We start from the raw sequence: 25000 nt of genomic DNA, 5'->3' as shown, positions 1-25000 counted from the left end.
AAAACTGCTCTATTTGTCCCAATTTAGTGGATAACAATATAGTCCTCAATTTTCCCTTCGAAATACATACTATACTTTACTACAGGTGTAGTAAGGGCGACCCAAATACCTGCTTTGCAGAATGGCATCCTCTACATTTAATGCATTTTCCACTTCCCCTGTTCCACGACTGACATCTGATATATACTTTAAAATAAACTTTGTGGACTCTGTCTTTCCTGCACCTGATTCTCCACTAAACAATAAATGAAATTTATCCTTTATTCAAAGTTTGGCTGTACAAGCTAAACTTTCAGTATCGCTCAAAATATTAATGTAAATTACAAGTCGCGTCACGTTTCAGGCATTACATGAATCGTGTCATGCTATGCGATTCACGTCCTGTGCAACGCGATTCGCATAGCACAAGAGTCACTGAAGCAAAAATTTTTGGCATACATTTAGGAGGTCTCTTCTATGCAAAATCAGTTGGTGGGAACTTGCACTGTACATTTGAGCAGTACTGTATTTATAACAAAGAACTTAGTGCAAAATCAGTGAAGGTTAGTTGTTTCAGTGAAGAGGAAGTCACTGTGCATGGAGAGCAGGATAGTGGGAGAAGGAAGGGATATTAATGCAAGGTCGAAGAAATGTTGATAGGTAGGGCACATTGGCAGGAGGAGGGGATATTTAGCAATTATTGAATGAGGCTGAGTAGGATATGAAGAATTCTGCAGGTCGAGGAGGGTGCTATCCACTAAGGCCGAAGGCCGAGGTGGATAACATCCTCTGAGATCTGCAGAATTCTTCATATTCTACGAAAGCCAAATTCAATAATTGCTTTATTATTCATTTAAAATATTTTCTTCACTCAAACTTCTAAACCTACTCGCAGCCATTTTTCTGCTCAACAAAAATAACACAATCTCGTTCCCAGCTTTTTTTGGTCAACGGTTCAATAATTTGCAGCAGGCTGCACTTTTGACGTCATTGCTTCAATAATCTGCAGCGGGCTGCACTTTTGAGGTCATTGATTCGACATGACGAAGTTTCTTTCCAAATTTGGTGAACAGCAGCTGGTTATGGTAAATTATGCATGAGGTTGTAACCAATAAGAAACGGGGAAATATTTTGAATGAATAATAATGGTAATTAGGGGGAGGGGATATTGATATGAGGAAGGGGGTAAGAGGGTTGGTAGGGCAAGGGTTATTGTTAGGGGAAGAAAAATTGGCAGGGAAGGGTATATTGGTGATGGGAAGGAATATGTTGTTGGTGGCAAGGGTTACAGATGAGGTGAAGGGCTATTGGTAGAGGAGGGCATACTAGTAGAAGAGGGGTTACACTGTTAAAAGTGCCCATAACCTAAAAAGTTTTATTTTCCTATTTGAAAGTCCATATTAAAAAATGAACTTTGGCGAAAGAATTTTTCAATTCCAGCGAGAGGCGAATTTTCTAAGATTTTTTCAATCCTACTTTTATTTGGTACACCTCTTCCGCTGGTCAGGACTTCACGGGCTCGCTGTGACGTAGATTAAGGAATGCTTGTTGGCGTGGGTCTTATCTTTTCTTACTATAATCAACGCCAAGGTATCGCTCAGTGATCGTTTTTGGTATTTTTCAGTAAACAAAAAAATCAATCATGCCTATATTTATCATCAAGGAAAATGCCTCTGAACCTGGGAGTGAATAAACTGGCGATTTAAAAAAAAGAATTTGAGGCGAGTAGTTGCCGGTCTCGACGAGTCAGCCAGCGCTAGCACTGAAACTCAGAACTACACGAAACCCTACGTGGAAGAACCATTAGCAGACAAGGAATGGCTACAAAATTACAGAAAAAAACAAGAGGATAAGGAAGGTCCCGCGAGGGAATTAAAGTCAACGCTTATGTCTGTTCCTGTAAGCGAATCTCATGTGCCTTCAAAGATCTTTTTGTTTTGCTGTCCATACAATACATGAAAGTCCTTCTCTTTGAAGTGAATCTACATGTACATGTAGCACAGTGAAGAAGTTTTACCGGGCTTCTTTTTACCAAGACAAAATCTGCAGCCATTTTTCCTTCTTTTTTGAGGTATTGCATTTTGTGAGTCGAAGGATTCCTACGTATACTGATTCTTTTTTAGGATCAGCTGTGTTGTTACATCGAGTGGTTACGCATCTTTTAGGCATTTTCAAGGGAATTATTCCTTACTATACTGTTTATATCGCTATTCCTTTTTCACTTGAAGTCACGTGTTCCTTGATCGGTAATTGTGAAGAAGAGCTCACCAAAAAACCTGTCGGCCGACTGTTGGTCAACTGTCGGCCGACAGTTGGGCGTATATCCTATACGCATCTGATAACAACTGATAACAGTTGATCGGTAAGTAGGTGAAGTCTGTCGAGTCATACATCACCATTACGGAATGTCACGTTAACTGCTCGTTTTTACCACAATTTTTCTTTTTTCTTAACCGATCGGTAACCTGCTGGTTAGCTGTCGGTAGACTGTCGGTAAGCTGTCGGTCAACTGTCGGCCGACAGTTGACCGACAGTCGGCCGACAGGATTTTTGGGGAGCTCTTCTTCACAATTACCCCTTAATCTACGTCACAGCAGTATCATTGTGACCAGGAAGAATCCATAGAAGACTAAGGTGAATGGTGAGCCAAAATGGCGGCAAATTTGAATGTTTTCATATTTCATTTTCAAATCGCATTTTGGGAAAATCGCAATTTTTTTTTTTTCGCGAAACGTCTATGAGATATGTGTAGATTAAGATGACGTGAAGAAAAATTAGGTTATGGGCACTTTAAGTACTGTTTGGAGGAAGTGGAAGGGTCAAACTAAAGGACTCTCATAGGGTGGAGAATGTACATCAAAATAATTAAAAGTCTTTAGTGTACAATTTTGGAACGTAAAGCAACTAAGAAGATAGTGTACTGGAGTAGTCGTTATAAAATGCAGACTACAGGCCAATGTCTAAAAAATGCAAATGAGCTGTGACATCAATACTCCCATTGTTTAAAGAATGAGACAACAAAATTATGCAAAATTACATTCTAAGTCTGAAGTCTCCATTTTTATCCTTACTAGTACTGGTGTGTTCATGCTCTCCACTACCTTATAAGTACACACTGGTTTTCTCCTCTCTTCCACATGGAATAGTAGCACTCATTGGCGATGGCAAACACATGAGGAGGAAGCTCCCCAATGTGCTTTTCTCTGTACATTTCCATCATTGATTTGTCATACAATCCTTCAATGATGTAATACGGATTTACTGCACATAGGATTGAACCTATGTAGGTCTGAAACAAGGAAAAACAGTGAAAAAAGGCAGAGGGACTGGGTATGATGTTAATACTGCACCATAATGGGGCTATACATGTACCTCAGGGACAGGAATGGAATTACCCCTTACCCTCATTAACACCTGGGTTCACTCTGGCCCAGAGTGGTAGCACCTGTTAAGGTCCCAGCTAAATAAGGGGATCTAACCAATCAGAAGGGCTTGGAGCTTTGCTTGGGCCACTCTTCTGGAGATAAAGAGCACCAAGTTCAAACTAGTCACTGGGAAAGCAACAGGAATCTACAAGTAAATGTACCCAACAAATTATTTTTCCTACCAATGTACAAAGAACATGTAAGCAACTTAATTTGCTATGAGGGCTCGTCCTCGATGCGACAGAAGATGATTATACATGTAGGTATAGAGAATGAACAGAAAATTGTTAAATTGGTCCCAACCATTTCTGAGGGTTGCAAGACGAGGGACATTTCTTTCTATAGATAAGAGTTTTCTCAAGCAATGGTCTGAGCTAAAAGAAGAAAAATTATTCATAAAATTCTTGACCAGTGGGTCCGGAGACAAACACACTATGCTATAGTAACTAGTCTAAGAGTGGAACCTTGGTTTAGAAAATCTCTATACAACCTTGGTATACCAACAGTCCTTGTTAAACAAAACCCGAAAAGTAAATAAAATTAAACCAACGTTCTCAGCATCTTGGCACTTCATTAAATTAGTTTCACAGTATGGCAATGAATTAAACTGCACATTATACTGGGAAATGAGGCTGGCAAAGCTGTGGTTCTAAATGGAAAATACAAAGGGCTGTCTTACGTAAATCTTGTCATTTTTGTATCTGAGATGAAGATTGTGTAAAATTGCTGCATCATGGAGATCTCCTAAGTTGGCCATATCATCCACACCATCCACACTTGTTTGGTGCATGGGTGTAACATTCTGTCTTTTGAGTGAATCTTTTCCAATACTGTATGTCTGTTGATGAAAAAAAAGGATTTTAGGAACTTAATTATTATCCATTATCTTTCTATTTTATTTTCATAGCATGTGTTTTGGTTACGGTAACGAATCCAATTCCGACTAACAGGTTGACCGATGCACCTTTTCACGTGTTGGTTGACACATCATCAACACACAGCCGATGACTGTGTCGGCCAACAAGTAAAAGCATGTTACCCAATGCATAGGCCACTTCAGAAAATACCATAATACTCTTTGCTTGTACCCCAAAATGTTGCATAAGCATTGTTTTTGTTTTCTCTTGGGACCATTGTAAGTCCCAAGAGAAACTGGAAACAATAATTATGCAAAATTGGGGGGGAAGAAACACTATGTATTAAGGTATTTTCTGAAGTGGCCAGTTGGCAGACAAGTGAAAACATGAAAACAGTGAAGATACTTAATTTTATTGACACATATGTTATGTATGTAGAAGTTCATTTGTGGCTAGAATAATGTTATACGTTCTGGCAAAGAACAACCGAGTCCCAGCCAGGAAATACATGAACAGTAAAGCCACGCCCTCTATAACACAGGTTGGATGCCCTAACCATTAAGCTATGAAGCTACGAGTTTGTTGTTTATCTAGGTTCTTGTTCAAAGTGTCCCACTTCTCTACGGGATGGATAATTTCTTGTGATTCACTGTGATATGGTGCAAGTTACAACGTACTATTGCTGATCAAAGTGACCAATAATTTATGTACAGAGAAGGAGGATATGTTGGGTCTGCAAGCAGAGAAGTTTAGTCGATGGCCAGGGTTTTTGATAGCTTTTCAAAGTACCAGATTTCATAATAAAAGTACTGGACAGGGTTTTTTCCAGTTGTAAGGATGATTGCAAGTGCCTTAGGAGTGAACCATCAAGGAGACCTGTAGGTCTCCAGTGTATATTACTAACTTCTTACTAACTGAGCGCGAGGGCCGTACTGGGGAATATTGGCCCAAGGTCGTGGCAGTCCGTACAAAAACGACCGAGGGCCAATATTCCCCAGTACGGCTCGAGCTAGCTCAGTTAGTAAGTAGTTTATTATAATGTTTTTTTAATTACCTTTTGCTTTGTTTTTGCAAGCCCGTAATGGCCCGTGGGCATTACGGGAGAATAATGCCCTACAATTAGGTCACAATTAGCCAATCAGAGTGCATGTTATATCGGCTACAAACACAAGCCATATAATAATATAAAATAATGAAACTCTCAGAAATGCTGTTACATCCTTGAGACTGAAAAAAGAAAACACTAAACTTATCACATGAATAAAATACCAACACATTGATTATTTCGTTTAGTAAGCAAAATAAGGCAATTTGACTTATTGTTAGTTTGAAGGACCAACTTAATAGCATCAAAGCACCGGACGTGAAATGGTAAACAACCAGACAAAACATCCGGCATCCAGCCTCCGGCCTTATAAAAATACCCTGCATGACCCCTCCTGGATCTACCGATGAGGAAGGCAATAAATTACGATTAACCCATTGACTCCTGGGGGTGAGACTTAACAGATTTTACTCTGTTTAACACCAGACAATTTTACTTGTCGACTGGGGGCGTCCTCAAGCACCTGAGGAGTCAATGGGTTACGTAATTTGGATTTGAAGAAAATAAATAATGACCTTCTGAATCAAGTCAAATACAAAACCACATACACTGTCTGCCTTGACCTTGCTATTAGAAAGCACGAGCATTTTAAAGCCACGAACGGCAATTGGAAGCAAGATGTTGTCCTTTCTAACTTGTAGTAACACTAACACATTTATATTGCTAGGTATCTTTCCCAAGGGTAGACTGTGGGAAGTCTCTCTTTTGCTCAAAAATCCAACGAGAGAATGTGATATGTGAAGGGCAAAGCCACAAGCCGTGAGTAGTGTGGAGAGCTCGTCTCCTTACACCCACACGATCATGGTTTGCGGCTTTACCGCTTGAACATCACGTTCTCTTGTCCGATTTTCAAGCAAAAGAGAGACTGCTTGCAGTCTATCCCAAGGGGCAATTAGTTTAACAATCTTGCAGAGTCTACTGCCATGATCCAGGAATACACGATGTTCTTTTCCGGTTTCCATCCTTGGCTTAAAAACATGGAGTGCTTAAGATCCCAATTAAAATACCTGTACAGACCCCTACAGTCAAACAAAACACCTTCTTTTGTTGTTTAAAGTTTTAATAAAGACTATTAGAAGATCTTGCATCAACTTGCAAAATCACCCATAATGCAGAAGTGATAGAAGAATGTTGCAAAAATAGAAGCTCCAATGGATTTCTTTAGTTGCAAGCTGCTCAGCAGTATAAGATGGAGAAAGAGTAGGAGAGGCCCACAGCTGTAAAGCTGAAGTACTGTAAGTTTTCTAAAAATTTTCAAAATTCTTTGAATGAGAAATATCAAATATTTTCAAGCTAAAATGTTTAGACACTTTGAAACGTGAGTATTTTAGACAGTTTTGATAACCTTATATTATTTAGATTGTAAATAATTATAACTATCTGCCTTTGCACATTTTCTAGACATAATAAAGTTTCCACATGTATAAGCTATGAAAGTTGAAACGCAAACTGAAACCTATGCTACTTCAGATCGCATCAATGATATTGAAAATTTCTTCCCAAGTCACTTCAAAATAATTATTGCATGCAACACCCAATATCAGCAGGGAAAAAGTAACAGTAAACAATTCAGCCTGAACAATTCTGGTTGTCAGCCAATATTGTTCAAAACAATGAATCTCCATGTTTATAATCTCTTCAAAAGGCATAAAAGATTTAATGTTACCCTGCATTATTATGACTCACTTTGGAATGCAAAATTATCTCACTTCTGTCTGAAATAGAGATCTACGATAAAAATTATTATCTATGTATACACAAACGCCCATATATGATTAATTTGAGATCTTAAAAGCATATAAATTAATAAAACCCGTCTCTACCGGACATGTACCAATTGAGCTACATGTATAATGAACCATTAAAATAATTCGTAATTACGTATGATCAAACAGTGTTTCTTTTGGAAAGAAAAAAGGCAGCAGATAACAGAGGAAGGCTTGTAGGCATGTCTTAATCCACTTACACAAAATATCATATCTGTGCGCAAAAATACTTTATCCAGACCAGAGACATTCTTATCTGAATCAAACTTATTCTAATGTAAGTGAAAGATTGAACGCTCAAGCATTCAACAGATTCTGAAGGGCTTAAAAAAAGAGCGATTGCTAATGCAAATTCTCATTCCCTGAGAAAAGGTGTCATTCAAGATCGGCAGTTTGCTTCGATCTTTCCACATTTATTAAGTGTGGATCATTTGCAAACACGAGATCCCGACCGGTGTACTTAATATATTTTCCATCTCACCTTATCATAGTCAGTTCGGAATGTAACTTCTCCACCTTTTGATTCAGTGACCGTGGCGGGAACCCAATCTTTTCCCTCAAGTAACCATACTCGAGATCCCTGGATGGGTAGAAAAGAGACAAGGAATTCGCCTACATTCCAAAACACAGCTGAGCCGGCACTCATGCATGCACAACGAAAAACAAAAGTAGCTCAAGAAATAACATTATTTAGACCAACCACTTCATAAAACGATTCCATGGCCAAATTCCTCAGATAAAGGGTGCCGGAATTAAGACTTTGGATTCATTTTCGAGTCTAAAAAAGGCCTACGAAGTGATGATATACATATATTTCCCACACTGTTCATTTCATCCTATTTCGTATCGCGGGCTCAAGGCTTTTCAGGAAGCTGAGGAGGAAGGGAGGAGCGCTTGCGTAAACCCAAAGGAACGGATTTCCCTGGTTGGTCAGGCATTCAGTTATAAATCTAAGACTCCTTCCTTACCACAATTTGCATAGCACATCTTAGCTGGGCATAATTTATTAAGCGAGAAATCACAATGGTTCAATCGGCTGTTTCCATGTCACGGCATTTCCGGTGACGAGACCAAGCCGGTGCAAATTGAAGCTATTTGGGTTCTATTAAAATTTATAAACGAATAAGGTTCCTATATCTTTCTCACATAATTTAATTATTCCTGGAGCCTCTCCTGGGCCTCCCCTATGTTCAGTGCCGCTTCTGGACTTGTTCAATGAGTGCCAGGGTGCATTTAGTTTAGGGTACGCCGAAGATCTTCGGCGTGGGTTTTAAAATTTTGCGGCGTACCGGCGTGCGATCAACAAAATGTCGGCGTACTGAAGCGAGTGATAAAGGCAATATTTGGCGTAGTGTGCTACCAATGGCGTAGACTTGTGGCCTATTCGGCGTACATTTTAAAAGCCCTCGGCGTACCTTCGGCGTGGGGTCTATGCGGAATGCACCCTGGAATGAGTGGGATTCACTTGACCAATTTTCACGTTCGCCCAGCTGCAGTTCACTCAAGAGTTCTTGCAGCCGCGTAAGAAACACAGGAATTTTGTCTGACTAATGTCAAAGAAAGATTACAGACATTAAAATATTGAAGGCTAGCTTTTGTGCATGCTAAAACTGCTTTCAAACATACGAACCACGGGAAAGCGAGATGGCAACAGAACGGGGCATCAGTGGCAAAGCGATCTACCATGTATGGACAATAGGCCTACATGTTTTTTCTTCATATGAAAGCAATTTGGGTCAAACAAGATTGACATAAGCGACATCGATATCCCGGGCTTTAGATAGTCCATAGATTCCCTCGCGCTAAAGGAACTCACGCGAATCGGCCGGAAGTCATTGTACATGACACATTACGTGACAGTCATCTTGTTCGGTCAGCTGTCTCTGTCTGTGGCCCTATACTTCATATAACCTTAGTTTAGACAACCGTACTCATTCGTACGGTGTTTACATGTAGGTTAATAGTGGTTTCTCTTGTGATATGTTGACAAGCTCCAGGCTCAAAAGCAAAGCTCTATTTACACCGTTATCAGCAGCCTATCAGGTATAGCTCATTGTATCGACTTAACGTTGGACAAGCTATTAGCTTTTTGAGACGTGAATGTCCACACGATTCGTTCCTCCGTGAAGGCAGCAAAAAAGTCAAATAGTAGCAGATCGTGTTTTCAGTTCAGTTTTATGTAGTTGTAGTTTCTTCAGCTTTAGTTCTTTGTGGTTAAAGTGAAAAGATTCTAATTGAGGATCGTTCCAATTTAAATGCCCACCCTTCCCCTCTCCCCCCGTCCCCTCACCCGTTAGGATGGGAGAAATGTTACCCCCTTTTTTGTCGGCAGCCTTTGAAAAATAAATGCGAAAGGTTGATGTTTTGTTATCGCTGTTCAAGAATTGTCTGCAGTGTAGTTTTTTTTGTCTACTTTGATGACTTTATCCAAATCCGACTATTGGTTGCTCATGCAGAGCACCTGACAGTCATTGTAAGGCCGTTCAAGATTTGAGTGCTGTTAGTTGGTCTTTTCTTGCAAGTTTGCCTGAGTCGCCAATGTTAGTAAATATTATACCTGAACTTCGTAACCATAATGAACACAATATTGTAAACAACGCATGCGAAATGTTGAGAGTGATAATGGTGTAATGTGAGTGTCAGTAAGACAATAATGTGGAAGTTGCTTGGCATTGGGTGAAGGGAAAATAGAAATGGAAGTCAGGAACCCACTGGGCAGGAATTGAACCTAAGACCACCTTAACCCATTGACTCCTGGGGGGGATTGGGGGGTTCTGGTCAGTTAAGACCGGTTTGGGTGTCAAAGGGTTAATAAATATGCATGTTTGTTGAATTACATTTCTCTATTTTTAGGTTGCTGGGAAGCGTTTTCTCCATCGAGAACCATTGCATCCAGAATGGGTTGAACTTGCAAAGAAGCAATTGAAAGGTGCTGATCCCGAAAAAAAGTTAACATGGCACACACCAGAGGTATAGAAAAAATCGTAGCAGAGAAATTATTTACAGTATCTACATGACTGTACACACCTCTCTCCAGCGTGCTCTCTTGACTGATTTCTTAATTTTTTTCAACCATGAAAGGTTACTCTTCTCTGCCAATAAGATTGGCCACTGAAATGTGGTGCACTCAACAAAGAGTCTCTCAAGAGAGATTTTCTTTATACCAATCCTTAGAAGTAACTTAAGATTTTTTACTTCTTTGATTCTTTTATCTGACAACAACGAAATCTAGAGTATATTATGAACAAGCAGTTTGCATCTAAACTGGCATAAGCTAGAGGTTTTGAAGTCAACAACAACCTTCATTTGTACCGAATAGGGGAATTATTAATTTATAATTACCTTGTACAACAAATGAAAGCCAAATATATATATACCGTATATTTATTCGGTACAAGATACCTGGAATAACCCTTGGGGCATTTCATAAGGTCAGCCTTTAGTACTTCAAGCATCACTTCTTATGGCGTAAAACACTACAAACTGTAACACCAATTTACTGGAGGGTATAAAATGTGTGCTGGAAAGGTAAATGTAGTAAGAGAGGAGCGAGCACTCTCCTCAGCAGCAAGGAGGTCACCATGGCAATTGAGCCACACTCCGTCGGTTCTACAGGACCTGTCAACACATCACTGAGACCAATGTGTGGAATATACACATAAATTATGCTTACCCTAAAACATGGGAGGGAGGCCTGAGCGAGGGAAAAGCAAGAGAGTAAGCTACAAGGTGACTCGAGCCAAAGCACATAGCAATGGCCTCCTTGGAGTTCCCCCAAATAATTATCTCAGGATAAACAGATGCAGTGGCTTGGTTTTAACTTTGCCAAAAGTATATGATATTTAGCCTCATTAGTTTAAGACATTCAGACACACACGTCAGGTAATTATCATCCATCCAGGCTACAATTACGTTGTGTATGTCACTGACTGAACATAATTAAAACCTTCTCTGTGATTGTAATTTCTCAAAGCCAGTTCCAATTTATAATTCATGCAATAACCTAACCCATTGATCATAACCCCTGAGAGTGACACTTAACAGATTTTACTCTGACTCTAATGCCCTGGACGATTTTACTCGTCACTGGGGGTGTTCTAGGGCATTTGAGGTGTTAATGGGTTAAGGTCCTGTGCAAATTAGCTAACAATAATTTTATTACTAATGTTTAACCATAGGTTTTGTCATTTTTTGATAAATTTTAATAAATTAATAAATTACATATTTATAATTAGCCTGATGTTGGTTTCTTTCAAAATGAAGGGTATAGACATCAAGCCTGTTTATACCAAGGCAGACACTCAGCTTTCGCAGGAAGAGATTCCGGGAAAGTTTCCTTTCACAAGGGGACCATATCCAACCATGTATACCAACCGTCCTTGGACAATCAGACAGGTATATTGCACACAATGTATTTATACAATATCTCTTATTCCCTGACTGTCATGTGAAACTCTCCCACTGCACTTTTCTGTTTAACTTAGTATACTTTAGCTGTTTCTGTAAGACAATCATAATCGGTATACATGTACAGTACTGCTCAAAGATAAGCAAACCACCAAAGACATTTTAGACTAGGTGTATGCTAGTTTGCTTTTAAAATTTAATATGTTAAAATGTCTCAGGCTGGCATAACTAGTACGTAGTGATGTGTGAATATCTCACTTTTCACAGTTGGTATAAGGTTGGAAAGTTGCTAGTGAGTTAGTGTACTGTACATCAGAAATCTCACATATATTGATAGGTTACAGTCAAAAGCCGTGAGATGTGGCTATCTTCTCTGATCCATGATCCATTGGAGACTCTATGGTGAGCAAGGGTAAAATGTGGGTCTTTGACTCGAGCTTCATTACGCAGCTACAGAGTCAAATAATGACTGACAGCATAGCTTATAACTGCATCACGCTGTCACATTAAAGCATATTTTAGATGCAGCTCTAGTCAAAGACCCACATTTCACCCTTTCTCACCATAGAGTCTCCAGTAGCTCAGTGGTTAGAGCATTCGACTAGATCACGGAGGGTGGTGGGTTGGAATCCCATCTGGGGCTCGGATTTTTCTGAGTTCCCAATGGGTTCCATTAACATTTCATTTCATATGTGTAAATCATTCTCACATTCACTCAATGCAATAATGATAATAATAATAATAATTATTATTATTATCATCATCATGTGTTTTTAGTATGCAGGTTTTAGTACTGTTGAAGAAAGCAACAAGTTTTACCGTGATAATATCAAGGCAGGGCAACAGGGACTCAGCGTGGCATTTGATTTGCCCACCCATAGAGGGTATGTAAAGGCACAGTGAAGAACCAAATAAGAGCCTTGATTAAGCTGTCGGTTTACAAAATGGGTTTCCTTACCAGCATTTCTCACTTTTTAGTTATTAATTTGTTAAAAACCCAGTATCAGTCAGGAAATAATACCTGTCCAGTAATTTACAAAATTTAATTGCGTTGAATTCAAACACAGAGCTGTACAATGTAATTACCTCCTGCTCATTAGAACAAAAAGGAATATGAAATATGACAGGAAAGTCTGGACCACTTTGCTTTGGAATTGAATGTTCAAAAAGAAACAATAATCAGCGACGTAGTCAAGAATAAATTCATCCGGTTGAAGGTTCTATTGAGGCAGTACGTTTATGCTCTGAACCTGGTAACAAGATTGTTCCCAGCATCTCACAACACTGGGAAAGAGAAGACAAGTTTTGCATAATAGTACTTAAAACAACGCTTTTATTTCATTTCCAGTATGGATAAATTCTAGTGATAATTCCGTATAGTAACAGATATTCAATTTTTTTTTGTTTGTTTTACGAGACATCTGGTTTGTCTCTTTCTACTGGGCTAACCTGCACAGAGAGAAGGAGCACGAACAGGACTCGAGGTCCTATGCGAGGTGCTCCACCCTACCCTATCCAGACCAGAAAGACCAGACCACAACACCGGGAACTACATGCCCTACTCTTTACGACAAGTGTGCGGGTTTTTTTACGTCCCACAGGATTATGAACATTGAAGGGTTGTGTCATCGCCATCGTCATCATCTTCCTTTATTTGACCACAGTTGTGATGTAGGACACAACAAGTTCCATGTCTGTAAGACCAGTATCTGCTCCTTAAGGTTTTGTCAGAATAAGTCAGGGGCTCTTGTTGGACAAGTTGACCAGTCCAGGACTAATCCAACAAATTTTCAGAAAATATCTCCTTTTTAAGTTATTTTGCTTTTTTCCCACAAGTGGACTGACTTTGTGCTAGTCTTCCTGACGTTTCTCCAAGGGTTTTTTTCCAGAATTCCCTGTTTTCCTTCCTCACTGAAAACCGTTTTGTAGCTCATTCCACCTGTTAGAGCCAGATGGGCAAATACACTATGTCAGTGTAAGTGTGCCTCCTTTGTTAATTTTTTTTTTCTTTTTCAGGTATGATTCAGATAACCCAAGAGTCCATGGTGATGTTGGAATGGCTGGGGTGGCCGTAGATTCTGTTGAAGATATGAAGGTAGTCAGATAAAAAGGTTTTTCCAAAACGTGACGAATGCCAAGGACAAATTTTGAGCTTGTTATTCACTATAATGCTTTTCTGTCTACTTAGATGCTATTTGATGGCATACCTTTGGATAAGATGTCAGTTTCTATGACAATGAATGGGGCTGTTTTACCAGTATTAGCCATGTACATTGTGGCAGCAGAAGAACAGGTAAGGAGTCACTGGAGAGTGGCCCATATTTGGATAGAGCTTGTGAGCTTACCTCTGTGTTTATTTAACAATTATTTCATGAGTGTGCGTTGGATATGAGATGGTAAATAACCAACAAGGCGTGTAGCGCTGAGTTGGCTTTACATTAACCAGTTTAACATCCAACAAGCGCGAATGGAATAATTGTTTTATTAAATTCCTTAAACTCCAAAAGTTTGGAAGTACGAAGTACAAGTGAAAAAAGCGAGAAAATCCGAGCAAAATCGAAAAACACTTGATGAAGATGCAATGTTGTGGAATACCTGGTTGTCAGACAGACGCAGGCTCATCACAAAAACATTTCTTACTTTTTTCCGTACTTGTAAATGTCAGAATTGATCCAAACTTTCTGCAAAAGGAAATTTTTTTTGTCTTCATTCAGAGAGAAATTTCGCTTTCCGGAGAAAAATTTTTTTAGCTTACCAACGTTTAGCGCAGTCATTTTCCATATAAGGCCAAACCCCAACCTAAGGTATATGAGCGGATAACCGAGATTGAGTGAACCAATCAGAGTACGAGAAATGTATTAACCGAGGTTGAAAATTTAATAACAATAATTATTAAATTCTCAACCTCGGATAATGCATTTCCCGTGCTCTGATTGGTTCACTCAATCTCGGTTATCAGCTCATACAGATACCTTAGTTTGACCTTGTATGGTGAATGATCACGCTTAGCGTTGCTAAACGAAAATTCTTTTCCCCAGAAAGCGAAATTTCTCTCGGTCCAAAGCAAAAAAAAACGTTTTTGTGGAAAGTTTGGATCAATTCCGAAGCTTAGAAGTATGCGAAAAGGTAAGAAATGTTTTTGTGATGAGCCTGCGTCTGTCTGACCACAAGGTATTACACAACATTGCATCTTCATCAAGTATTTTCGATTTCGCTAGGATTTTGTCCCTTTTTTCGCTCGTATTTGGTACTTCCAAACTTTCGGGGTTTAAGGAATTTAATAAAACAATTATTCCATTCGCGCTTGTTGGATATGAGACTGGTTATAGCGATTCCTCTGTGCTTTCTTTGTTTGTCGTGCTAATTAAAATTACTAAATATAACTTCAATAAAGACACCACTGTTGGAAAGTTGACTTAAACCACTATGTTATTTTTATAGTGTCCACAAGTACGGCACGTGTGAACTTAAATGAAGGATTCCAAACCAGGGGCCCGTTTCTCGAAAGTCCCGAAACTTTACGGGCCATTTTCGGGTGTCACAATTCCTTTTGTATCTCAAGAACGGAGAGGATTTAAGTCGTCAAACTTCACAGTCATTTTTCTTTTTTTTACCTTGAAAACATGTTAAAAGATCGGCTTTCCAAAACAAGCGGTTGGTTTCACAAGTGGCTTTTCGGACCCGAAAAGTTTTCGGGACTTTCGAAAAACAGGCCCCAGGCCCCAGTTGTTCAAAAGGTGGGTAGCGCTATCCACCCGGGACTGGGTACTTGAAGCCCGGTTAGCGCTAACCATTGGTTAACAAGTATCAAAACCTATAGGTTTCCAAGGTATTTAACGCTGGTTAGCGCTAACCATGCTTCGAGCAACCTGGGCGAGATAAATCACTATCCATTGGATAGCGCAAATTATTGGTTTCGCTATAACTTATCCACTGAATAGTGATTTTATCCGGCGGTTAGTGCTAGCCATCGTTTGAGCAACTGGCCCGTGTTAAAAAATTTTAGAATCATATGCTGTTGTAACGTTTCTTCCTTTTTTGATATTGACAGGGAGTAAAGCAAGACCAGTTATCAGGGACAATTCAGAATGACATCTTAAAGGAATTCATGGTTCGCAACACTTACATCTTTCCTCCGGAGCCTTCCATGAAGCTGATTGGTGATATCTTCTCTTTCACATCACAGGTCTTTGCTCATTTTACTCATTTTTAACCTTTTTCAGTTGTTGTTTTTTTCTCAACGAGTAACTATGTTCGTAACAAGCATGAAGTCAAGTCAATCTTATTCAAGGGAGCATAATAATGGCTAATGGTTCAAATCCCGGCCAATCGAATCGATGAAATTCGATACTCGATAAAATCAATCGTAATCGATATTAATCAATACCAATTAATCGATTAATATCGGAAATCGAACGGCGAAAGAGTTGTGAGTATCGATTTTCATCGATTTCAGTGATTTCTTTCCGTCGTAGAATGAGTTCTATCGTTCTTTAGCCGCTTTTTCTCTAACTGTTCAAAAATACGAAAAACTTGCTTGAAAACGTCTCGTTCGTTGTTTCTCCTCTGTCGCCATTTTCTTTTTCGAGGATAAAAATAAATCTCCTGTCTTTACTGTAAATGGGCAGTCATAGTAGCCCTTCGCTACACCCTCTATCAGTAGGCACATTCATTTCACCAGTGATTTCAAGACTTTCGTCCACGCGAATAGCGGATGCTTTGAAATTGCGCATCGGCTAACAAAATGTCGTAAGAATCCATACATTGCTCATTTATTAAAAACGATGATAATCTATAAATTAAAAAAATCGAGACCATTATTAAAGAGGACTTGAATGGTGTGTATCGAGAGACCAATCAATTAAAAATCGATTAATTTTTATTGATTATATCGATTGCCTTCTGATGATCGATTTTCATAGATTGGGTAGGCCCGGGGTATTGATGAAAAAGGACGCGAACTTTAAAACACCTGCGGATACCTTAATGGAGAGTTGAAATAATAATTTTGTTTGTTTGTTTGTTTGTTCGTTCACCCTCAGAATATGCCGAAGTACAACAGTATATCAATCTCTGGTTACCACATGCAAGAAGCTGGAGCCGATGCTGTCCTGGAAATGGCCTTCACTTTAGCTGATGGCCTGGAGTACTGCAGAACTGGTGATATATCGCTATGCTGCTTAAAATAATTATCCAACGATGCAAACCTTAAGCATATGAAGCAACTCCATCCTTTCGAGCTCAAGTCGTTTCGCCCAGCACGGCGAGTTGCACACACTAAAGTCGATTTTGCAAATTTGCTGAATGACCACTACTTATCAGCCATGTTTAAAATGAGTGCCTAAAACGTGCTGTGCGTTTAGTTGAAAATGTTGACTGGACGTACGCGATTTCCTCTTAGTTATCTCGGCTCTGTTGAAAAACGGTGCAAAACGGCGACTCTGCTCGTGCACTTTGAAATTTGGTTCATTTCTTTGCTGTTCTCTACTTATGTGCAACGTAAAATGACCAAGTATCAGCACGTGTTGGGGGTGCAGGACTGACGTAGTGGTGAGAACTCTCTCCTCCCCGGGTTCTATTTCCAGGTTCGTCGTCATATGTGGGTTGAGTTTGTTGATTCTGTACTCTACTCCGAGAGGGTTTTCTCCGGGTACTCCGGTTTTCCGCTCTCCTCAAAAACCAACATTTGATTTTTTGATTTGCGTTAATTTGTTGATTCAGTTTACAGTGGACATCCCCAATTAGTGCTCCAGCGCTAGACGACTAGCCACTTGAATAAAGTTTCTTACCTTCACCTTTCCTTTCCTTTCCTTTCCTAAATCTCTCTTATTGTTCGGTGGCCAGCTCGCTGACGTTGACGCCTCATATATCTCAAAAGGGACCTTAAGATCTTCGACGGTGACTGACGTCGACGAAAACGCCTCTAAACAGTAATATTATTGGTTAAAAGTTGAAAAATAATCGTGCTTCACGTATTTCAGCTCTTATTTTTGCAGTGATCTGCAAAACAACGACGTGAAATTCACCAATTTTTATGGTTCGAAGGACAACAAGAGCATACAAATGCGAATCAGTTTTATTCCACCTTCTCACTCTGAAACCGCTTGTATACCAATTTATTTTTAGAATACGTCGTCCACATTGTTTACGACGTGAACCGGATGGAATAATCGTGAAAGACTTACGAATGTGGAAAGTTTTATTTCGTCAACAACGCCGTTGTACATCTTAAAGTCCCTAATAGAAAATGAATGCTTCATTGTTATATGGCACTGGTCACGTTGTTGTCAAAACGTAAAATTTGGTGATTTCATCGTTGTTTTGTAGCGTATGGAGTTTCCTCTTTTAACCAATATTATTATTCCACTATTACTCCATTTTACCATATTTGGTCAAGAGAACGCGCAAAATATGAAACGGGTAATACACTGTAGTGTAGTGTTTGACCGGTTTAGAGCAGAGCAAATACGGACGGAACGGCAGTTTTTCAATCAAATTGTTTTCAACTCGATACAAAGCCTGAGAATTAAGCTTGCCATCGCTGGTCACTTGTCATTTCCTTTATACAATGGAGTAAAGGACATTTGGCTGCCTTTCTGTGCTGCTTACTATCTTCCACAAGCGCCCTGAAGGACAGATGATACATTTTTTTTAGAAACACTCTTACCAAATAAAATTGAAGCAATATAACGCCTTTTTGTAGTGGAATAATAAATCTCTTATTCGATGGTTTAACATATAATACTCGCGGACATTTTGCTCGTTGCTCGTATTATATGTAAAACCATCGAATAAGATGTATATATTCTTGCTTTGTGGCGTTTGCTTTGCCGTAGTGGTTGTCTTTGCTTAAATTTCGTAGTCTCCATTTAGATAACGAGGCAACTCCACTTTCCTTTTTGCCAGGCCTTAAAGCTGGGCTCAACATTGACAACTTTGCACCGAGGCTTTCCTTTTTCTGGGGAATCGGGATGAATTTCTACATGGAAATAGCCAAGATGAGAGCTGCGCGTCGATTATGGGCTGATCAGATTCAAAAGCTCTTTAGTCCCAAGAACTTGAAGTCATGTATGCTTAGAACACATTCGCAAACATCGGGCTGGTCTCTTACCGAACAGGTAACCATGAACGCATTAGACGTTACCAGAAACCCATAAGGGTTGAAACATGTAACGCGCGTTCACAGCTTCCGAATATTTAGTGCGAACTGATTGGTTGAATGTTTCAGTGCTGAGTACCATATTTGGAAACCCCTTTTTTTTTTGCCCAAATATGGTACTTAGCAAATTGAATATTAAGAAGCTTGTTTCCCAATACACAAGGGGCCGTTACACGTTTCAACCCTTATGGGTTTCTGACGTTACTTAGTTTGTTTAACTACGAGGCTTTTGCAGCTAGAGATCTACACTGTGTTCGTCAAATCCTCAGTGACTTCAATGACTGCGGTCACACTTGAGAGAAACACAGTGTAACGCTAGTGGACCTGTCACGCTAGTGTTGACACTACTCTAGTGTCAACTCACTGGTGTTTTGAATCCCTAGGGAAACACTGAACGATAGAACCTTGAATTAACACTATTGTTAACTCCCTAAGACGACCGCAACCAATGTCTGTTATTACTAACAATGCTTAACCGTCAATGCCCGTAGAACTGGTCGAATTTATTCACGAGACGAATTATTGGTCCAGAAGATTCATCGAATTGATATTACAGACAAATTGTTCTACTTGGAACGAATTATCCGATAATTGGTATCTCTATATATTGTTTAGACGAATTATGAAGCAAAGTTCTTTTCTGTTGGTTCGTCTGTCTGCAGGTCTCTTAAGGCCCGTTTAAACGGTTTCAACATTTGCTTCAAGATGCATTCAACAATTTGTTGAACCAAGTGTTGGGTGCGTTTGAACAGGTCGTCCAACATTGTTGAAAGCGTAAAAAATGTTGAAAGCCTGTTGTAAGCGTGTTGAATCAAGTTTAAATCGGTTTAAACTTTCATTCAACCTCAATTCAACTTTTCCTTTGTTCTCCAAAATGTCGAAGCCGTTTAAATACTCTGTTCAACATTCGTAGAACACACGCATGCTGACGCACGAAGTTTATCTGGACGAGAGAGTCTGGTTTCTAGCTCTTAGTTCCTCGCAATCAAGTTTCACGAAAGATTTGGTTCCTTTCTTGGCGCAATGTTGGAACCGTTTGAACGGCCTCCGCACAACTTGGTCTTTGCGTTTAACATTTGCCCAACATCCGTTCAACTTTGTTGAACGAATGTTGGTCAAACCGTTTAAAGCGGGCGTTTAAGCCCCAGCTACAACATTAAAGTGTTATAAAACACTTGTTGGACCCTGGGAACGAGGTTGGAAGCGCGTGGCCGCATCCTCAAATTATTTTCAAATGCATCATTAGGTGGCGTGACTAACGTGACGTGTTTCCAACAATGTCATATGCGTATCCTACATTGCCAAAATGTGTTCTAATAACAGTGGTGGGACGTGTTCTTGTGACAATGTTACAACGTGTAGCCGGGGCTTTTGTCATACTGACAGACGAATAGGCCATTTCCGAGTTGCTGTTTGTCTCGGTTTCGAAGTGAGTCTTGGTGCTCAACTAGGGAAATGAGTTTGATTTGCATAAGAATACGGAACTCATTTCCATTTGAATGGTTGTGCAGCAGGACTCGCTTTGAAACTGAGGCATGCAGCAACTCGGAAATAGGGCTATTAACGGGAGCAGACTCAGTTTGCTTCATAAATCTTCTAAATACGAAATTTGTTGAAAGTTCGGATTATTCATTGTAAAAGGTCTGAGTCGGATAGTTCGTTCAAAGTATAAATCATCTCGGCCATTGACAGAGGCATGGACTTGCAAGGGGGCAGGTCTAAAATTCTGTTTGTCAATCCCATTAATTGACCTCTTTGGCTTTTACGTTTTGTTTTCCTAGTTCAGACCACGTTATGTTCTCAAGGGAATTTTCCTTTTATTGTTTTGTAAGTTATTCGTACGTTTTTCGTAAGTTATTCGCGCACCGGTGGCTCAGTTGGTTGAGCACCGGGCTGCCATGCGGGAGGTTGTGAGTTCGACTCCGGCCGGACCAACGCTCAGGGTCTTAAAATAACTGAGGAGAAAGTGCTGCCTTTGTAATTACACCCGCATATGGTTAGACTTTTAGTCTTCTCGGATAAGGACTATAAACCGTAGGCCCCGTCTCATAAATATCTTCCATGTTCATTAGTTCCCTGTGGGACGTTAAAGAACCCACATGCACACTATTCGAGAAGAGAAGGGGATGAAGTTCCCGGTGTTGTGGCTGTCCTCTGTGAGTATATGGGTGGGTGGGTATAGCAGGTCCACATCAGCTGAATAGCTGCCAGAACTTCAACCTTCTCAAACAAACAAATAACAAACAAACATATGCTCATGCATAAGACCGCATTTGAAAGAACATGTTCTGCAGAGTAACATCACATGGTGTGAAATGGGAATACAAAACGTGCAAGCTAAAGAGGTCTATTCCAGCCATTGTGCTGACTTAAAGTCGGTGCAGCAGTTTCACTGTTTTCCTTATGTTTTCAAGTGGGAACATGGGCGTAACTCATAAATTAGTGCCTTACCTCACGTGTCGTATATGCCCCTAATAATCTCGTAATAACTGACCAAGTGAATGCTAGGGTTAGCGTTGAAATTTGTTTCTGGCCGTTTATATGCAGGATCCTTACAACAACATCATCCGTACCACAATCGAGGCTATGGCCGCAGTTTTTGGCGGAACCCAGTCCCTTCACACTAACTCATTCGATGAGGCCCTGGCACTACCGACTCGATTCAGCGCGAGGATTGCTCGTAACACGCAGATCATACTGCAAGAAGAATCAGGAATTCCAAATGTACAGTAAATACAGTAGTTTTAAGTGCTTGGTTTCAAGTCTATTGGCGAGTGCTTTGGCTTAAGGTCACCCAACAGTCAACAAGGCATTCAACCGAGACACAACACACGTTATGTCCGTGGTGAAGTGTCAGAATAAGGTCTTTCGGGGAGGTTGATCCGCAAGGCAGGAAGAAAAAACTCCGTTAAGTGCCATCGCTGTATCGTATGTTCTGTCGTTCTTTGCTGTCTTGACAGAGAATTTAAACTTTGACAGTGCCACTTGTATATGATATCTTCATATGTATCATATCACATGTCCTTCTTTACCCTCGGGTTTTAGAGTAGCTTGATGTGCAGCTAATGTCCCCGAGTTAAACTAGACGAAAAAAATTACAGACGAAATTTTCTAGACTGATCGCCGCCGACCAGTTGTCTCAGTTGGTTGAGCATTGAACTACTTTGCGGAAGGTCGCGGGATCAAAACTCCGGCCGGACCAACACTCAGGGTATTTAAATAACTAATGACATCTGCAAATGGGTAGACTCTCTAGTCTCCTCAAATAAGGATGATAAACCGTAGGCCCCGTCTCACAACCCTTCAAAGTTCATAACCGTGCTGCGCGTAAAAGAAACAACCCACTATCCGCAAAGAGTAGGGCACGGAGTTGTGGTCTGAAGAACTTTGTGGGAAGCATAATCAATCGAGGACGAACTTGGACAAACATGTTTAGTGCGCCGTCATTTGTAGTTCTTCTGGAATAAAGATAGGCGCAGGACACATTATGTGTCAAGGCGAATCATCTGCTTCTGTGTATCTGGGAAGACGTGCTAAATAAGATAGTTCGTCTGGACGCCCAATGCGTCTTGTTCCCATTTTTTTTACTGGACGAAGTAAACAGACGCCTTACAAATGTTTCTAGTTTATCCTTCAACACAGACTGTGATTCGCACCTTTGTTTCCTAACATTTGATTGGCTCTTTTGACAGGTTGCAGATCCTTGGGGAGGTTCATTCATGATGGAGTGTCTCACAGATGAGATTTACGAAAAAGGACTGGAGGTTATTAATGAGGTAAGGCGACAACAGTTTTAGCTTAATCTGTTAATGCGGCTGCATGCACGACGAGTTTATGTACTAACGCGTTTCTTGTTTATGGTTTAAGGACGTTCGCGCCAATTGTTTCTGCGCACCTTACTGCGCACGCAAATGCACACGCCACGTCATACACGAGTGCGCGCGCGCTAAGTAATAAAATGAGAAATGATAGGGCAAAAGGCCATTGCTATAGCTTTGCCTGGATTTAACGCTCTTGGACCTTCGGTGACCCCTATTTTTCTTTCCAGAAACGGATTTTATTTACAATTATCTCCACGTTGTCCAAAAATGAACAAAAAATCAATGTGGGAAGTTAAAAAAATTTCAAGATTTCTGCTCACGGGACATCAAATCCTGCCATCTTGCGGCTGCAAGGCGCGTGAAACTGTGGTCGCTAAAATGCGAACTTGATCTTTAAGGAACCTCACCAGTTGACTAAATTCACTTAATAAGTCCACTTAAACAATATTTGGCAGAGACGATTTCACTTCAAAGATTTAATTGCAATATATTTGGGTTTACAGACACTGACCTTATTCGCTAACGAAGCCCGATTTTGTCACATTTTGGGTGTTTTTCCGGGCATGTTCTCTCCAAAACGAAGTCGGTGACCCCCCATTTTTTTTACATTTCTGACATAACTAACTCATTATCTTACAGTGGTAAAAGTTTCAGAAAAAAATCAATGTTGAAAAAATTTCGCGCGAACGTCCTTAATTATCCAAAGGGTAAGCTTGTGGCACTAGAATTCTAAGGAAATCCATCTTAACGTTAACCCTAATTTAGAAATGGGCCAACACAACGAAAAGGGAATATGTTTCACTTGAGTGGAAATTGAATGCTATGAAAGAAAAACTTGAACTATGTAGTTCTGTCGTTATCCAGTGCTACGCGACCAACCTTCCCTTAAGATCTTAAATACTTATGGCCTGCCGTCATTTGGTGTTGTTGCTTTCTCTCTCTCTCTCTCTCTCTCTCTCTCTCTCTCTCTCTCTCTCTCTCTCTCTCTCTAGAAGAAAGTTAGGGCACTTTCCTGACATTTCCCTCTTTTGATGATAGATCAACCATTTTTGTGTGGTAACTTTTGACAACCCATATAACAAAGCTTGATGACCCAACCTGTCTGCATGCGAGCCATTCCCCAGTACCATCTAATTCTCACTAAAACAGCTCGTTATTTGTGCTTGAGATGGCACGAAAGTGCCCTATGTCGTGGTATCGGCCAATTTAAAAGCTATAAATCGATTTTGTTCGCCAAACTGAAGCTATTGACTTACCATTTATACGCCACTCAATTCCCTCGGCCACCACAACCTTTTAAATTTGAGTTATCAGGACTTTGAAAAATCTGCCGTGTATGTGTTTCACTTTTCAAGTCGATGAAAGGTTTCAGAATTCAAAAAAGGCCCCTTTTACATTTGGGTAAGTTTGGACAATGAAATTCACAACGTAACCTTTATCAATTTCGCTCAAAATTATACTGTAGTTAGAGCAATTATTTGGCAATAAAACAAAGCAAATTTGAGTACAGAATCACCATCCGTTATCTTTTTATGAAGATTTGAAGTAACCGATGTCAGGAAACGGCAAATGTCACGAAAGTTCCCTATTTGCTAGATGTTACAAATGATTATTTCAGCGTATTTTTTCGAGAGGCAGGAATGATCAATACTATCAAATTGTGCAACAGTGCAATAGCAACGGGTGATTCAAGTTTCAGATTTATTCGTTGCAATCAAAATGGATCAGGGCCGAAAATATGGTGAATTACGACCTTTATGCGCTTTGCGTATAGGGGTATATGGACAGGTGATTGAAAAATTCTACGGGGGGCTTATTGTGTTGCCTGATGATTACAGAAATCTTCGTTTATGGAAAGTGCTACTATAATTAAGATCATGACTAGGTATCTCGACTTTAAAGGCTAGTGCACTCCTTAATTTTGAACGGACACACGCCCAATGTAGAAATGTCGCCTTGTCAAGCACAAATTAATGGCTCTAGATCCTACACTTCCCCATTCAGACAAATGAAAATATATAGGTACTTGCTTAAATCTCAGACTGGTGAATTATGAACAAGATGAATAATTGTAATGTACTACCCAAACTAATAATGATCTTCGCGTTCTTCGACATAAATGTGTCAAACAATTCTCTAAAAAATCGCTGGCCTTACCGACCAACTTTGTTATCACGGTAGTCTTAATCTTACGTTTCCAATTAATGTCTTATTATGAATCATTTCAACTAATGACACACTGTCCTGGTTCAGACTATAACTCGGTTTTAGAGACGACGGTTTTATTCAACCCTGTCTAGACGGTATTTAGTAACCGGGCCTTGAAACTGTATGGAACAATCCGCCACGGTAAAAAAAAAAAAAAAAGTCATTTCAACGAATTATGTGGTTTCTCTCCTGAGAAAGTACAATACCGTCCTACCTCTCTATTAACTCCACTGTGACTTGTGACTCCACTCAAACACATAAAACTGTTTTCTA

At 39.9% G+C, this 25000-nt stretch overlaps 2 protein-coding genes across 2 annotated transcripts in view; one reads left to right on the top strand and one right to left on the bottom strand.

Annotated features, from left to right (window-relative positions):
- LOC138012506 (unconventional myosin-X-like) overlaps positions 1-7968 on the bottom strand; it is a 61267-nt gene extending 53299 nt beyond the window's left edge. The window contains exons 1-5 of the mRNA XM_068859290.1: positions 7833-7968; positions 7614-7712; positions 4084-4242; positions 3081-3268; positions 110-235 (exon numbers count right to left, since the gene is read on the bottom strand). Coding sequence (XP_068715391.1) covers positions 110-235; positions 3081-3268; positions 4084-4242; positions 7614-7712; positions 7833-7853 — 593 coding nt within the window. The 5' untranslated portion in view covers positions 7854-7968. The remainder of the gene's footprint in view (positions 1-109; positions 236-3080; positions 3269-4083; positions 4243-7613; positions 7713-7832) is intronic.
- A 1060-nt stretch (positions 7969-9028) lies between these two features.
- The window catches only part of LOC138012857 (methylmalonyl-CoA mutase, mitochondrial-like), a 32524-nt gene continuing 16552 nt past the window's right edge, over positions 9029-25000 (top strand). Inside the window, exons 1-11 of the mRNA XM_068859770.1 lie at positions 9029-9175; positions 9986-10102; positions 11396-11527; positions 12317-12423; positions 13556-13634; positions 13728-13832; positions 15591-15725; positions 16582-16699; positions 18446-18657; positions 21246-21422; positions 22391-22474. Coding sequence (XP_068715871.1) covers positions 9113-9175; positions 9986-10102; positions 11396-11527; positions 12317-12423; positions 13556-13634; positions 13728-13832; positions 15591-15725; positions 16582-16699; positions 18446-18657; positions 21246-21422; positions 22391-22474 — 1329 coding nt within the window. The 5' untranslated portion in view covers positions 9029-9112. The remainder of the gene's footprint in view (positions 9176-9985; positions 10103-11395; positions 11528-12316; positions 12424-13555; positions 13635-13727; positions 13833-15590; positions 15726-16581; positions 16700-18445; positions 18658-21245; positions 21423-22390; positions 22475-25000) is intronic.

Source organism: Montipora foliosa, chromosome 8, assembly GCF_036669935.1.
Source record: "Montipora foliosa isolate CH-2021 chromosome 8, ASM3666993v2, whole genome shotgun sequence".
Taxonomy (NCBI): Eukaryota; Metazoa; Cnidaria; class Anthozoa; order Scleractinia; family Acroporidae; genus Montipora; species Montipora foliosa.
Note: the sequence above shows the minus strand (reverse complement) of the source record. Positions and strands in the feature narration are given on the sequence as shown.